Raw genomic sequence first — 12,801 nt, forward strand, 5'->3', positions numbered from 1 at the left:
GCAAAGCATCAAAGCGAAACCACCCCCCACACCAGGGTCTTTGGTGAGGGAGCTCTCAAATATCAGGCATTTTCTTCTTAAAAATGGAGGTTTTTTTATTGCTTTGGTCCACACTTGCACTTCACATTATCTCATAGTCCAGGGGCCCCTGGCTGGGGGTCCATGTCCAGTACTTGGCAGGGCAGTGAGCAGAGGGGTGAGTACAGCTGGTCCGGCCCGAGCGGGACAGGGCAGGATCAGTCCCGAGGGCCGGGGGCTGCCTGGGCCCCAGCTGCTCTAGACTTTATTGTTCCACCCTCTCAGCCGCCCCACCCAGGGCAGGGGCAGGGTAGGCCATCCGGGGCTCCTCGAGGCTCCTACATTGTAGGGCTGTGGTGCAGCCCCTTCCCAAAGGACCCATATCGTACCATCCCCTCACCATCCCCACACCCACCCCCTTGCAAGAAAGAAAAAAAGAAAAAAAAGAAAGAAAGCTGTTTTCTTTCCTTAAAACAGCCTGAAACCTTTGTGGGTACAGAAACCACAAGCTCATGGGGAAGAGGAAACCGGAAACCATTTGGGGCCAGGTTCCCCTGGCTGGTCCTGTCTCTCACCTATATAGCTCTGCCCAAGGCCTGCTGGGAAATCTGGGGTGGGAGACCCCTCCACCCCACTGCACCCCAATATGGCCAACTCCTTCCCCACCCAGTGGCTCAGTCCTGCAAAGGTACAGAAACAGGATGGGGGAGCCAGGCGTGGGAGGCTCCCACTAGGGAGGCTGAGGCAGGAGGGTCGTTGCAAACTGGAGGCCAGCCTGTGCTATATAATGAGTTTGTTCCAGCCTAAGACACATAGTGAGACCCTGTCTCAAAAAACAAAAAAATGGGGGAGAAGAGCCCCCAGAGACCCCACCCCACCCCACCCTGCACCAATCAATATGTTAAAAAGAAAAGAAGGAAACACAGAAAAACCAAAGACCAGGATGGAGGGACGATGTGGGGGTCAGCACACCGCCTCAACAGCCGGCCTCCTCCTGGTAGTAGGGCGGATACTCCGAGGCATCCCCTGGGCCGTCGCCAGTCCCGGAGGGGACCCCATCGGCCACTGGGCCCTGAGGGCAATACTTGGGGTCGTAGATCTGGCGGCCGAGGCCGAACACCTGGCCACTTTGGTTGGCACCCTGTGTGTACCCCATCTGCAGGGACATGGAGGAGTTGTCACATTTGTCCGTCCCCAGCTTGGTGTCATAGATGTGCCGCCGGGTCCCCGGAGCCGTCATGCCCACCTGGAGAAAGAGGGGAAAGGTCGCCATGGGGCAGGAAGGGAAAAGGGGTCCCACAGCTATCAGGTGGTTTCCCCAGCTTCTTTGAAACCAGGCAAAGAGTCCCCCCAACGGTGCATACACAGTGGCACACACCTGTCATCCCAGCACTCTGGGAGGCTGAGGCAGGAGGACCTCAAGTTCCACCACAGCCTAGGCAACTTTGTGACATCAGTGACATCTTTTTGTTTTTTTTTTCTTTTTGCCTTTTGGAGACAGGGTTTCACTATGCAGCTCAGGTTGGCCTTGAACTCACTTTGTAGCCCAGGCAGGCCTCAAACTCACAGTGATGCTCCTGCCTCAGCCTCCTGAGTGCTGGGATTACAGGCGTGCGCCATCACACCCAGCCAGCATCAGTGACATCTTGACTCAAAAAAAACCACCTCAAAAATCTCTTGGAGTCTTTCCAGGGCTTGCTTCAGACACTGAAGTGTGGATCTTTGCTCCCTGGGGGGTTCCTTTTCTCCTGGCTCAGTCCTGCTCACTTGAAACCAGGACTGTTCCACTTTCTCCTTGCCAGCCAGGAAGCTCCTCAGTTAGGGCTCAGTCCTCCAGGGCAGCTAAGGGCTCCAATATCATTACATAGACATATACACTCAACTAGGTGGAAAATCTGAAGATCTTACAATCTTTTCTTATCTTTTCTTGTGCAGTACTAGGAATGGAACCAAAGGCCTCTGCACTGAGCTACTCTTCAGCCTGTTTTTAATTTTGAGACAGACCTTCACTGGATTGTCTAGGCTGACCTTAAACTTGAGATCCTCCTGCCTCGGCCTCCCAGTATGCTGGGATGACAGGCATATGCCCCCATACCTGGCTGCCCAGGATCTTAAAATTGAGTAGAATTGAACAGAATCTCGAGGAACCCTTTAGGGGAAACTGAGGACAGAGTGGCTTGGACACTTCCCCAGAGGGGAAAACATGGCCTTAGCTGCACTCCGAGTGCCGTCAGTGCCCACCTGGCTGGCACACTTGTTGGTGCCCATCTGCAGGCTGATGGTGGAGTGGTCCATGGGTGGCAGGATGTGGTTCTTGGGGTCGTAGAGGTGGCGCCGGGTGCCGTAGGCCGTCATGCCCGACTGGCTGGCGCACTTGTTGGTGCCCATCTGCGGAGGCACAGGAGGGGTCAGGTTGGCCCGCCAGGCCCCAGAGCCTCCCTGGGAAGACACCAGGGGCCCATGTCACGGCAGGGTCACCTGCAGCCCGATGACACACTGGCCAGCCTTCATGGTGGCGTCGTCAAAATTCCGTTCCTGCTTTTCCGAGTACTTCACCCCGATGTCCACGCCGCTCTGCAGCCCCTTCGTCTTGGCCTGGGGGAAAGAGGGGCAAGGAGGGTGGGGGCGTGGCAGGGACCCTGGATCTGGGCCTTGGCAGTGCGGCCTGGGGAGGCCCATGACAGGAGGAGACCCTCAAATTTGCAGTAATTCTCCTGCCTCAGCCTCCAGAGTGCTGGGAAGACAAGCGTGTATCACCACGCCTGCCCAGACCAGGAATTCTAGGGGTGTCTTTGCCTCCTCTGGCTCACCTAAGTCACCCTCTTCTCCCTACCCTGGCCATTCTGGTCCAGCCCATCCCTGGTCAGACCCCTGCCCATTCCTCCCGGGTCACCCAGCCTCCGCTCCTACAGGAGGCTTCAGAAAGCACAGCTGGGGCTCAATTCCATGACCTGAGACCTCCTTCCGGGGATGGGGCGCAGTTCAGTGGCGGCAGTGGCTTAGCATTCACAGAGCCCTGGGTTCCACTGCCAACAGCACAAAAACCAAACCAAACCAAACAGTAAGCCAGGTATGCAGGCACACACCTGTCTTCCCAACTTGTGGGAAGCTGAGGCATGAGGATCACCAGGAGTTTGAGGCCAGCCTGGATACATAGTAAAACCCTCTCTCAAAAGAACCAAAAAAAAAAAAAAAAAAAAAAAAAAAGAAAGAGAGAGACCCTGCACACCGACCCCCACCGTGCTGTGTGACACCAGGCAGAATGCTGTCCCTCTCTGATCCTCACCTTTCCTGCCAACGCAAGCAGAGACACCTGGACCTGTGTCATATTCCCGCTCTCAAACAGGTCATTGGCCTCGAACAGGTCCACGGGGTTCATGCCATAGCTGACCATGGCCTTGATGAAGTTGGACAGGTTTTCTAGCTGGGAGGAGTCAGGAGAAGGGAAGGAGTGGTCCTCAGTCTCCCCCGTCCCTGGGCGCCAGGGCTGCCCTTCCTCCTCCCCAGCGGGGCCTCACCTGGTGCCAGTTCTGCATGGAGCGGTTGATTTTGGGGACCGAGCCCGGCTGCAGCTTATTCATGAGTCTGGGGGGACAGGGGCAGAGCCTTCGTCAGAGCAGGAGCCTCAGAGGCTAGGTTGAGACCTCCCCCAAGCACAGGCCTCCTGGGCAACCTCGCTGTCTCTCCCGGCTTCACTGTCTGTCTGTCTTTCCTTATGGTGCTGGGGATGGAACCCAGGGCTTTCCCACTGAGCTGCATCCCCGGTCCTTTTAAAAATTCATTTATTTTGAAACAGGGTCTCACTAAGTCACTAAGTTGCCCGGGCTGGGCTCAAACTTGTGATCTTCCTGCCTCAGCCTCCCAGAGTGCTGAGATGACAGCCTGCACCACCACATCTGGCTCTGTTACCACCTTTAATGTCTAAAACTGTGGAAGTCTGAATGATGGCTCATGAAACGGGCAGTGTACGGTTGGGATGTTCACTGCTGGAGATGCCAGACGGGCCAATAAGACAAATTTTTTTTTTTTGTCTTTTTGAGACAGGGTCTCACTATGCAGTTCAAGCTGGCCTTGAGCTCACTTTGTAGCCTAGGCTGGTCGCAAACTCGCAAGGATCCTCCTGCCTCAGCTTCCCAAGTGCTGGTATTACAAACGTGCGCCACCACACCCAGCAAGATAAATAGAAGCCCAGGGCAGCATTGCACACCTGCCATCCAAGCTATTCAGAAGGCTGTGGCAGGAGGATCTTGAGTTCGACTCCTGTCTGGGCAACTTAGCAAGATCCTGTCTCAAAATGAAATCAAAAGTGCAGCGGTGAGTACCTGCCTCGTGTGCACCCTGGATTCCATCCCTGACACTGTGAAAAAAGAAAAACAAAGCCAAGAAAAGGACACAACACCCACTTAGTGGAAGCAAGAGCCGCGTCTACTCACGTGCACAGGATGACCCCATCCTTCAGGCCCTTCTGGAAGTCGGGGCCAATGGCAAGGCCCGTGAGGCCCTCGATCCAGCTGCGGAGCTCGGCCTCCTTCTGCGGGTTGTACTTGGACAAGAGCTGGAGGGGTGGAGGGCGAGGGCTGAGCAGGCAGCCAGAGACTCCAGGGAAGGAAGAGACTCGGCCTGGAGGCGCCGGCCAGCCCAAGCACACAGGCTCACAACTCACACTGGCTCCTAAAAATCTCTCCCTATGCATGAGCCAGGTGTGGTGGCACATGTCTATCACCCAGCACTATGGGAGGCTGAAGCAGGAGGATTGCAAGTTTGAGACCAGCCTGAGCAACTTAGTGACTTAATAAATAAAAAATAAAAAGGGGCTGGGATGTAGCTCAGTGTGAAGGCCCTGGCTTCCACCCCCAGTGTACAATTCAGTAGCGGTCAGTACATTCACAATGATGTGCGGCTACCACCTCTAATTCCAGACATTCTGTCACCCCAAAACAAACTCCATCTTGTGAGCAGTCACCCATCCGCCCAGCCCTGCACCAAGAGGCTACTTGCTGTCTCTGGGTTCACCTGCCCTGGGCATTTCCTGTCCATGCAGCCCATGCTGTGTGTCCTTCTTTTTTTCTTTTGTGAGGCAAGGTCTCACTATGTAGCCTACAGTGGCCTCAAACTCACAGCAATCCTCCCGCTTCAGCTTCCCCAGTGCTGGGATTACAGGTGTGCGCCACCATGCTGGCACTGTGTGTCCTCTGTGTCTCGTGCCTCTCACTGAGCATAGCATCCTGAAGGTTCATCCATGCTGTGGCAAGTGTCACAGTCTTGCTCCTTTTTTTTTTTATTTTACTTTTTGTTTTATTGACAAGGGTCTTGCCATGTTGTCCAGGCTGACCTCAGACTCATGGTGATCCTCCTGCCTCAGCCTCCTGAGTGCTGGGATGACAGGTGCTATGGCTTATGTCTAGACATTCCCCCAAAGCCTCATGGGGTTGTAGGTGGAGCTTTTTCAGAGGTGGCTGGGTCTAGAGTGTGTGATGCTGGGATCAAGGGTGGTTGATTACTAAATCAGTCCACTGATTGGTCTGGGATAGTTCTGGGTAGGATTAAGGGTCCCCCACCCTAGGTGTGAGTGCTACCCACCCTAAGGGTACCCTGGATAAGATATAAGGGACTGATAAGAGGGCTGTTGCTTGTCACTTATTGCTTGCTGCTTTGTGACATGGCTTTCTTGCTGCTTGCTGCCTTCTGCCTGCCCTGCTTCACCATGAACTGTTTCTCTTTGTGCCACCTTGCCTCAGAGCCAGGTGACTATGGACTGAACTCTCTAGGAACTAGCCAAATAAACCCTTCCTCCATTAACTTTTTTTTCCCTCCTTTAACTTTGGGTGTTGGATATTTTGTCTCAGTACAATAACTAAGACAACAGCTGTGTGGAACCTCACCCTTCCCCGCCAACCCCTGCCAAGCACACTCAGGAGGCTCCCACTCCTGGCTGCTGCCAGTCCTGTTGTTATAAACCCAGGTACAGGTAATGTCTAGGCCCCCATTTTCTGTCTCTCTGTGTGTCCCAAGACAACGGAGTCCCGTGGGGGCTCTATCAAGCCTCTGTGCCTCCAACATCCATTTATGCTCCTTCTGGCATTTATCTGCACCTTCCAGTATGTTGTGTACCTCCTCACTTATAGTACCTACCTGGACACCATGGCACATACCTGTAATCCCTGTACTAGGGAGGCTGAGGCAGGAGGGTCCCAAGTTGAAGCCCAGCCTGAATAATTTAGTGACTTAGCACTAAAACAGACCTGGGGATGTACTCACTGAGAAAGCCCTGGTTTTGATACCCAGTTGCTGGAGATCGTACCACTAAATAAACAAACAAATAGAAGCCAGTTCCGGCCGCAGACCCCTGCCCTCCTTCCTTTCTTAACAAAGAGATGCGTCCCTTCCTCCTCTCCCTGCTCCGCAAGGACCAGAAGGGCCCAAGAGGCACCTTTCCCAGGTCTGATTCCTCCACACCCAGCTCTATGACTGGGGATAGCTGCCTCTCCTCTGAGTCTGAGTCTCGCCACTCCCCAGGGGAACTGTGTGTGTGTGTGTGTGTGTGTGTGTGTGTGTGTGCGCGCGCTCACGTGCGCGCGTATGTGGTACTGGGGGTTGAACCCAAGGCCTTTGAATTGAGCCCTTTTTTGTTTTTTTATATGTGCTGCAGAAGCGAGCACATCCTTTTCATATTTTATTTCCACATAGGGTCTCGCTAAGTTGCCAACTTGCCCAGCCTGGGCTCCAACTTGCGACCCTCCTGCCTCAGCCTCCCAGAGTGCTGGGATGACAGCCAGGAACCATCATGCAGAGCTGCACAGGCTTCAGGTTCTCTTTACAGGTGTCCCACTTCCTGCTTCTTGCTCTAAACCTGGGGCGCAGGATTAGTGCCTGCACCAGGACGGAAGACAAAAGTGGAGAACCTGACCGGCCCAGCCATTGTGTGTGGGGGCGGGCTGGGTTCCCACAGCCCAAGCTACAGGCCTGGGCCGGGTCCCTGGGGTGGCGGCTCTGGAGACCCAGGTCCAGGCCCCGCCCGCACCCGCAGCGGTCACCTCCTCCGCCCCTCGGCGCATTCCAGCTGCCCTCAAACTGCCAGGAATGTGGCCCTGGCCTCCGAGGCTAAATTGAGACCAGCTGTTCCCAGCGCCCTGGACCCCCGGCCGGGAGCGCACTACGCAACTGCCTAGTCTCCCTGGGCATGGCCAGCCTGCCACGGGGAAGCTGAGGCATAGGTAGCATGCATGGAGGCCTCGCATGCACAGAGGCCTCGGGCCCCGGGGAAGCAGCTGTAACGCCCTCGGGCTGTGTGCGGGAAGCCAGGGAAGCCCTCTTTCAAACAGAGTGCGACCCGCGGGTGACCCCAGCCGGTGGTCGGGGCCACGCCCACCACGGCCACGCCCTCCCTCCGGCCGGGCTGAGGGCCGCTGCGGCTCTCAGGGCTGGGCAGGGCAGGGGACCCCTCTCCGTCCCCTGGGCCGTCCCTCCCCACTCTCTGCCACCTAGCTGGGTCAGGGGCAGTCCGCGTCCCGGTCTTGGCTCGGCCCCGGGAAGCTGTGTTGCTCTGAGCAGCCCGGCAACCTCTCTGGGCCCCAGGCTCTCCACCTGCCTGTGTGTCCGGGAAATGCTCCCCGCGCTCAGAGACGGCGCCCGGGGCTTTCAGGCCACCCAGAGACCCCGTTCCCGCCCTCCCCTTGCCGAGGTGGCTCCAGGAGGCCCGAGGCAGTGGTGGAGGGCCAGGGCCGAGCAGACCAGTGTCTTCTGCGTGCCCAGACAGGCCTGCTGTGACATCACATTCCCAGGTGCCTCCGGGTGCCTGTGCCCCGCCACGCAGGGATGACAGCCACCCCTGCCTCGGACCCGCGTGTCGCGCCCGGCTCCGGGATCAGCATCAACTCTCTGTTCCCAAAGAGAGAGGCTGCGCTGTGCGCCCCTCAGCTCCGGGGCCAAAAGTGCTTTCTGTCTTTTCTTTACTTGTTTTTAGTACTGGGAATCGAACCCAGGGTCTTCACACTGAGCTACACATCCAGCCCTTTTCTATTCTGGGCAAAGTTCATACACAGCTAAGGCCGGACCTAATCTTTCGATCCTCCTGCCTCGGCCTCCCAGAGTGCTGGGAAGACAGGCCTGCGCTACTAGCCCCACCAAGAAGCGCTTTCTGAAAAACGCATCTCCCCCTAGCTCAGTCTCCAGGTGACGAACTCCGCGCACACTGAGGGGACCCCTCGCTGCCCCTAAACTCAAGAAGTGGGGAGAAGCAGGGAGAGGATCTGAGCCCGTGTCCCCCACCCCAGGTGTGAGCAGCAGGAAATTCCGCTGGGGGCCCCCCACACCCTCTCCAAAAGCCACCAGCCCCGCCCCTTCCCCTCCCACAGACAAGCACCCCAAAAGCAGAAGTGATAGGAAGGAACAGCTGGGGTCGCCCTAGACCCCCAGGGCTTTCTTGGACCTCGATCCATCAGGAGTCCCCGGGGTGGTGGCCCTGGGCAGGGGCTAGGATGGAGGAGGTCAGACGCCCCCCCCCCAAGTGCTGGGGACACGGGTGGTCACTCCCCCGTCCCCTCAGACCTCAGAACCAGGCACCCGCAGATCTCCCGGAGCCTCAGGGCAGCCCCCAACTCCCCAGATGTCAGGGAGACAGGGGTCTCCTTGTCCCCCACGGTGGACGACGTCCCCTAGGGCTGCTGCGCGGGTCTGAGCCCGGACTCACCCGGTTCTTGACCTCGGCCGAGAGCCCGTACGAGGGTCCCTTGTTGAACTGCGTGGAGCTCATGGCTGGGAAGCGCGGGCGACGGGACGCGGACCGATGGGACGGGGACCCTGGCTGGGACCCAGGCGGGCGTGGGGCGGGGCGGGGCGGACACCGCCCCCCGCCGCTGATTGGCTCGGAGCGCAAATGCCCTTATAAGGCCGCGAAGGGCCGAATTCCTGCGGCCGCAAACTTCCTGAGTCTCGGGCTACCACCGACCCCCGCCCGCCGGCGGCCCCCCCCCCCGCCATCGCGGGAAACTGAGGCAGGCGGGGAAGCGGCTCTGGGCGGGCCAGACAAGGTATCCTGCCCTGTTTGTTCTGCTATGAGCTCCAAAGTCTCCCTCTCACATTTTCTAGGTCTCAGTTTATCTTTTTGCACCTTAGTGGGATTTGTTGGTTGGTACCTTTAGGGGTGCAAATGAGAACCCTTCTCTGTCACTCAAAGGCAACTCCCAGCGGGGCGCGGTGGCGCACGCCTGTAATCCCAGCACTCGGGAGGCTGAGGCAGGAGGATCATTGCTAGTTCGAGTCCAACCTGGGCTACAAAGTGAGCTCAAGGCCAGCCTGAACTACATAGCAAAACCTTTTTTGTCCAAAAGATAAAAAAACAAAAATAAAAACTAAATGAGCCCGGACATGGTGGCACACGCCTGTAATCCCAACACTCAGGAGGCTGAGGCAGGTGGTTTGCCATGAGTTCCAGGCCAGCCTGGGCTTTGTACTGTATTGAAGGACAGCCTAGACTCCTTAGTGAGACCCTGTTTCCGAACACTCAAAATAAATAAATATACAAATTAAAAATAAACTACTAAATGAGTAAAGGAGCAAATGAACTCTCATTCAGTCACTCATTTGTTCATTCCCTTGCCTGTATGCAAGAAGAAACACGGCCATGTTGCTGGGATAGTCCCTTAGTGGGGGCTGTGTTTGAAAACTGTTCAAAGAAACCTGTCAGAGGGGTGATGGAAGGTGGGGTTTTGAGGCTTGAGTAAGAGTTGGACACATCTGTTAAGTGGCTGACTGGGTTCCTTGAAAGCTCAGGGATGACTTCCCCACCCTGTCCTGGAAGATAATTCCTCCCTGAGGCCCTGCTCCTTGAACTCTTTCCTCTTTTTTTTTTTTTTTTTTTTTTGGCACTTGTCACTCTCCATTCTATCTCTCTAAGTTTGAGACCCAGTGGGGTGGTTTTAGGTGAATCCTTGTTCTTCCGGGTCTCCTTTTTGAGGTCTGTGAGGAGTAGGCCCTGGGACCTTGGGTACCCCTGCAGGGCCCCTGTGGGGCCAGTTGCCAGCACTGCAGAGCCCTCGACAGAGGTGCAGGGAGAGCTGGAGGTTCCAGGGTGTACCCAAGGCTGGTCTGGACTCTGCAGGCTGCAGAGATCTCCTGCTTCTGCCTCCCTACATGTCTTGGACCACAGGTATGCACCACCTCCACTGGCTTTCTTTCATTTTAATCAATTTTAAGTTCAAATTAAAAACTCATAATGCATTTTGGTGTTTGTGTAAAGAGAGGGCCTTGCCTTGTTCTGTTGCCCAGGCTGGGTTCAAATGTTTGATCCTCCTGACTCAGCCTCCCAGAGTGCTGGGATAGTAGGTGTGTACCACCTGTGCAGAATTTTTCTAGCTTCTATGTATTCCAGTTTGTTGGTTCCCCTAGAAGGACAGAGTGGACCAGTTGCTCTGCTCAACAGGGCTGAAAAGCCAGGCACACATGTGTCATCACAGCACTTGGGAGGCTGAGGCAAGAGGATCACCATGAGTTTGAGGCTAGCCTGGGCTATATAGCAAGACCTTGTCTCAACAACAAACAAAATAAATTAAAAAAAAAAATGTTTTTTTGAGACAAGGTTTTGCTATATAGTCCTGGCTGGACTTCAACTCACTTCAACTCATGCCCAGACTGGTCTAGAACTCACAGCGCACCTCCTGCCTCGGCCTCCCAGGAGCTGGGATTACAGATGTACACCACCATGCTTGGCTCAAAATTTAAAAAAATTTTTTTTTGACACAGGCTCTCACAGTGCAGTTCAGGCTGGCCTTGGACTCACTATGTAGCCCAGGCTGGCCTCGAATTCCCAGGTGCTAGGATCACAGACATGTGGCACCACGCCTGGCAAAATTAAAATTTTTTTAAAGGGGTGAGTGTGTGGCTCGGAGGCAGAGCGCTTGCTTACCATGCATGAAACCCTGGGCTCCATCCCCAGCAGAACAAAACATAAATATTTGCAGAGTGCCAGGCAGGCGCCTGACCAGAGATAAGGGCTGACTGTGTCAACAGATGGCAGAATCTTAGGAATTTCAGGCTGGGAAGCAGGAACCTGGCAGGTCCCAGGGACTTCTTGGTTTTCTCTGGGAAGAGAGGGCTGAGCCTCTGGATCTCTTGTTGGACTCCTCGCCCTGGATGTCACAGGTCTTCTCATGTCTCACTGTGGGATGGTTTGGGGCCATGGAAGGACACAGGGCTGGAAGGAGCGTTTCGGAAACTCTGAATAAGGTCTCAACCCCGCCCCATGTGATGCCTGGCTTGGAGGAACCGGGTGAGGACCAATCACTACAGCCACAAACCGGTAATAGCAGTAGCAAATAACAGTAAATAATAAGGCAATCTCAACCAGGCATGATAGACATGCTAGTAATCCCAGCAGTATGGGAGGCTGGGAGTTTGAGGCCAGCCTGGGCTACATAGCAAGACCCTATCTCCAAAACCAAACAAAAACCCAACCAATCAACTAAACAAACATTAATGAGTAATGGTAGATATGTTGGTAACAATGTCAAGATCATACATTTATTGAGCACCTGCTGTATGCAGGACATTCTATGCAACAGGAAGAGAAAGATGTGAAGCAGGAGGTGGGTCTGGGAGTATTTTTCTCAGCCTCTGAGTTGATCATCAGCTGGGCTACCCTCCTGTCACCCTGCAGGGCCCAGGGTACTCGCTGTGAGGGCCGGACAGCAGGCCACAAGTCTCTGCATACAGTAGGCACTCAATAAGTGTTGGCTGCAGTGCGTTTCAAGGATGTGTAAGGGAGGCACACTCCAGTGTCCCTTGTCCCTTTTGAGTGGGACACTGGAGTGTGCCAGGACTCTGGGGACGGGGACTGGCAGGTGTCTGCTCCCTGTTCACCCGGTGGTCCCCTGTGGCATGACGCACAGGTGGCACGCCGCAGATGCACGCCTGGTCCTGGCTGGCAGGAGTTGGAGAGTCCCGGGAGAGAAGGAAGCCAGCCGGTCCGCCTCAGAGGTTCTGTTCCCAGAAGGAAAAACTAAGAAGAGCGCTGGAAGGGCACAGCCGGCGAGTGGAGCAGGGAGGAAGAGCGGATATTGTGGCTGCGCTGGTCAAAACATCAAGTGCTCAGTAAACACTTCTGTCAAAGGAGCCATAGCAAGGGACAGACGGCAGAAGGCTGCGCTACGCCTGACTTTAAAAAGTGGGGAGGGGCTGACATATGTTTCCTGTTGAAAAATATGGAACGCTTCACGAATTTGCGTGTCATCCTTGCGCAGGGGCCATGCTAATCTTCTCTGTATCGTTCCAATTTTAGTATATGTGCTGCCGAAGCGAGCACAAGTCCACCTTTGCAGCCTTGAGTATTTAAGGGCTAACATTGTTATCACTTCAGAGTTAGGTCAATTTATCATTGGTTTATATTTTGTATAATTCTCATAGCGTCCCATCAAAAAAACATCTCCGGTCATCCAGTTTACTTTTAAAGAGCCTGAGATGTTGGCTACTTTGACCTAATAAGAGAGGCCTTGCCGCCGCCTAGGCTTATGGGATGCTGTATGCAAAATAGACGGTGGCTCCGCCCTCCTCCCCCGCGCCACGGAACCCGGCCGCCCACGAGAGGGTGGGGCCTCCGCGGGCGGCCGCGGACATCCCAGGGTTCCCCGCGGAGCCGCGGCGCTCTGGCCGGGCGAGTTTGCTGGTGTCGTCGGGCCCTGAGGAAACGCGAACGAAGGCGGCGGCAGTGGCTGAGGACTGCGGCGGCCGGGGCGCGTCTCGGGCACTCGCTGGCCGGTCGGGCGACGCGCGGAGGCATGTCGGAGCACG

The 12,801-nt window shown here is 55.6% G+C and overlaps 1 protein-coding gene across 2 annotated transcripts; it reads right to left on the bottom strand.

Annotated features, from left to right (window-relative positions):
* Nucleotides 1–74: 74 nt before the first annotated feature.
* Cnn2 (calponin 2) lies at nucleotides 75–8,847 on the bottom strand. Of its 2 annotated transcripts, XM_005406004.2 has the most exons (7): nucleotides 8,708–8,846; nucleotides 4,452–4,573; nucleotides 3,537–3,603; nucleotides 3,305–3,442; nucleotides 2,497–2,613; nucleotides 2,260–2,406; nucleotides 75–1,264 (listed from the first exon to the last, which is right to left on the bottom strand). In XM_005406004.2, the coding sequence occupies exons 1-7, from the start codon at nucleotides 8,768–8,770 to the stop codon at nucleotides 995–997; spliced, it is 924 nt and encodes a 307-aa protein (XP_005406061.1). In that variant the 5' UTR covers nucleotides 8,771–8,846; the 3' UTR covers nucleotides 75–994. The 2 variants fall into 2 exon arrangements, with proteins under 2 accessions (XP_005406061.1, XP_005406063.1); XM_005406006.2 differs by lacking the exon at nucleotides 3,305–3,442 and having other exon boundaries at nucleotides 8,708–8,847.
* Nucleotides 8,848–12,801: the final 3,954 nt, after the last annotated feature.

Source organism: Chinchilla lanigera, unplaced genomic scaffold (genome assembly GCF_000276665.1).
Source record: "Chinchilla lanigera isolate Chin_1 unplaced genomic scaffold, ChiLan1.0 scaffold00094, whole genome shotgun sequence".
NCBI lineage: Eukaryota > Metazoa > Chordata > Mammalia > Rodentia > Chinchillidae > Chinchilla > Chinchilla lanigera.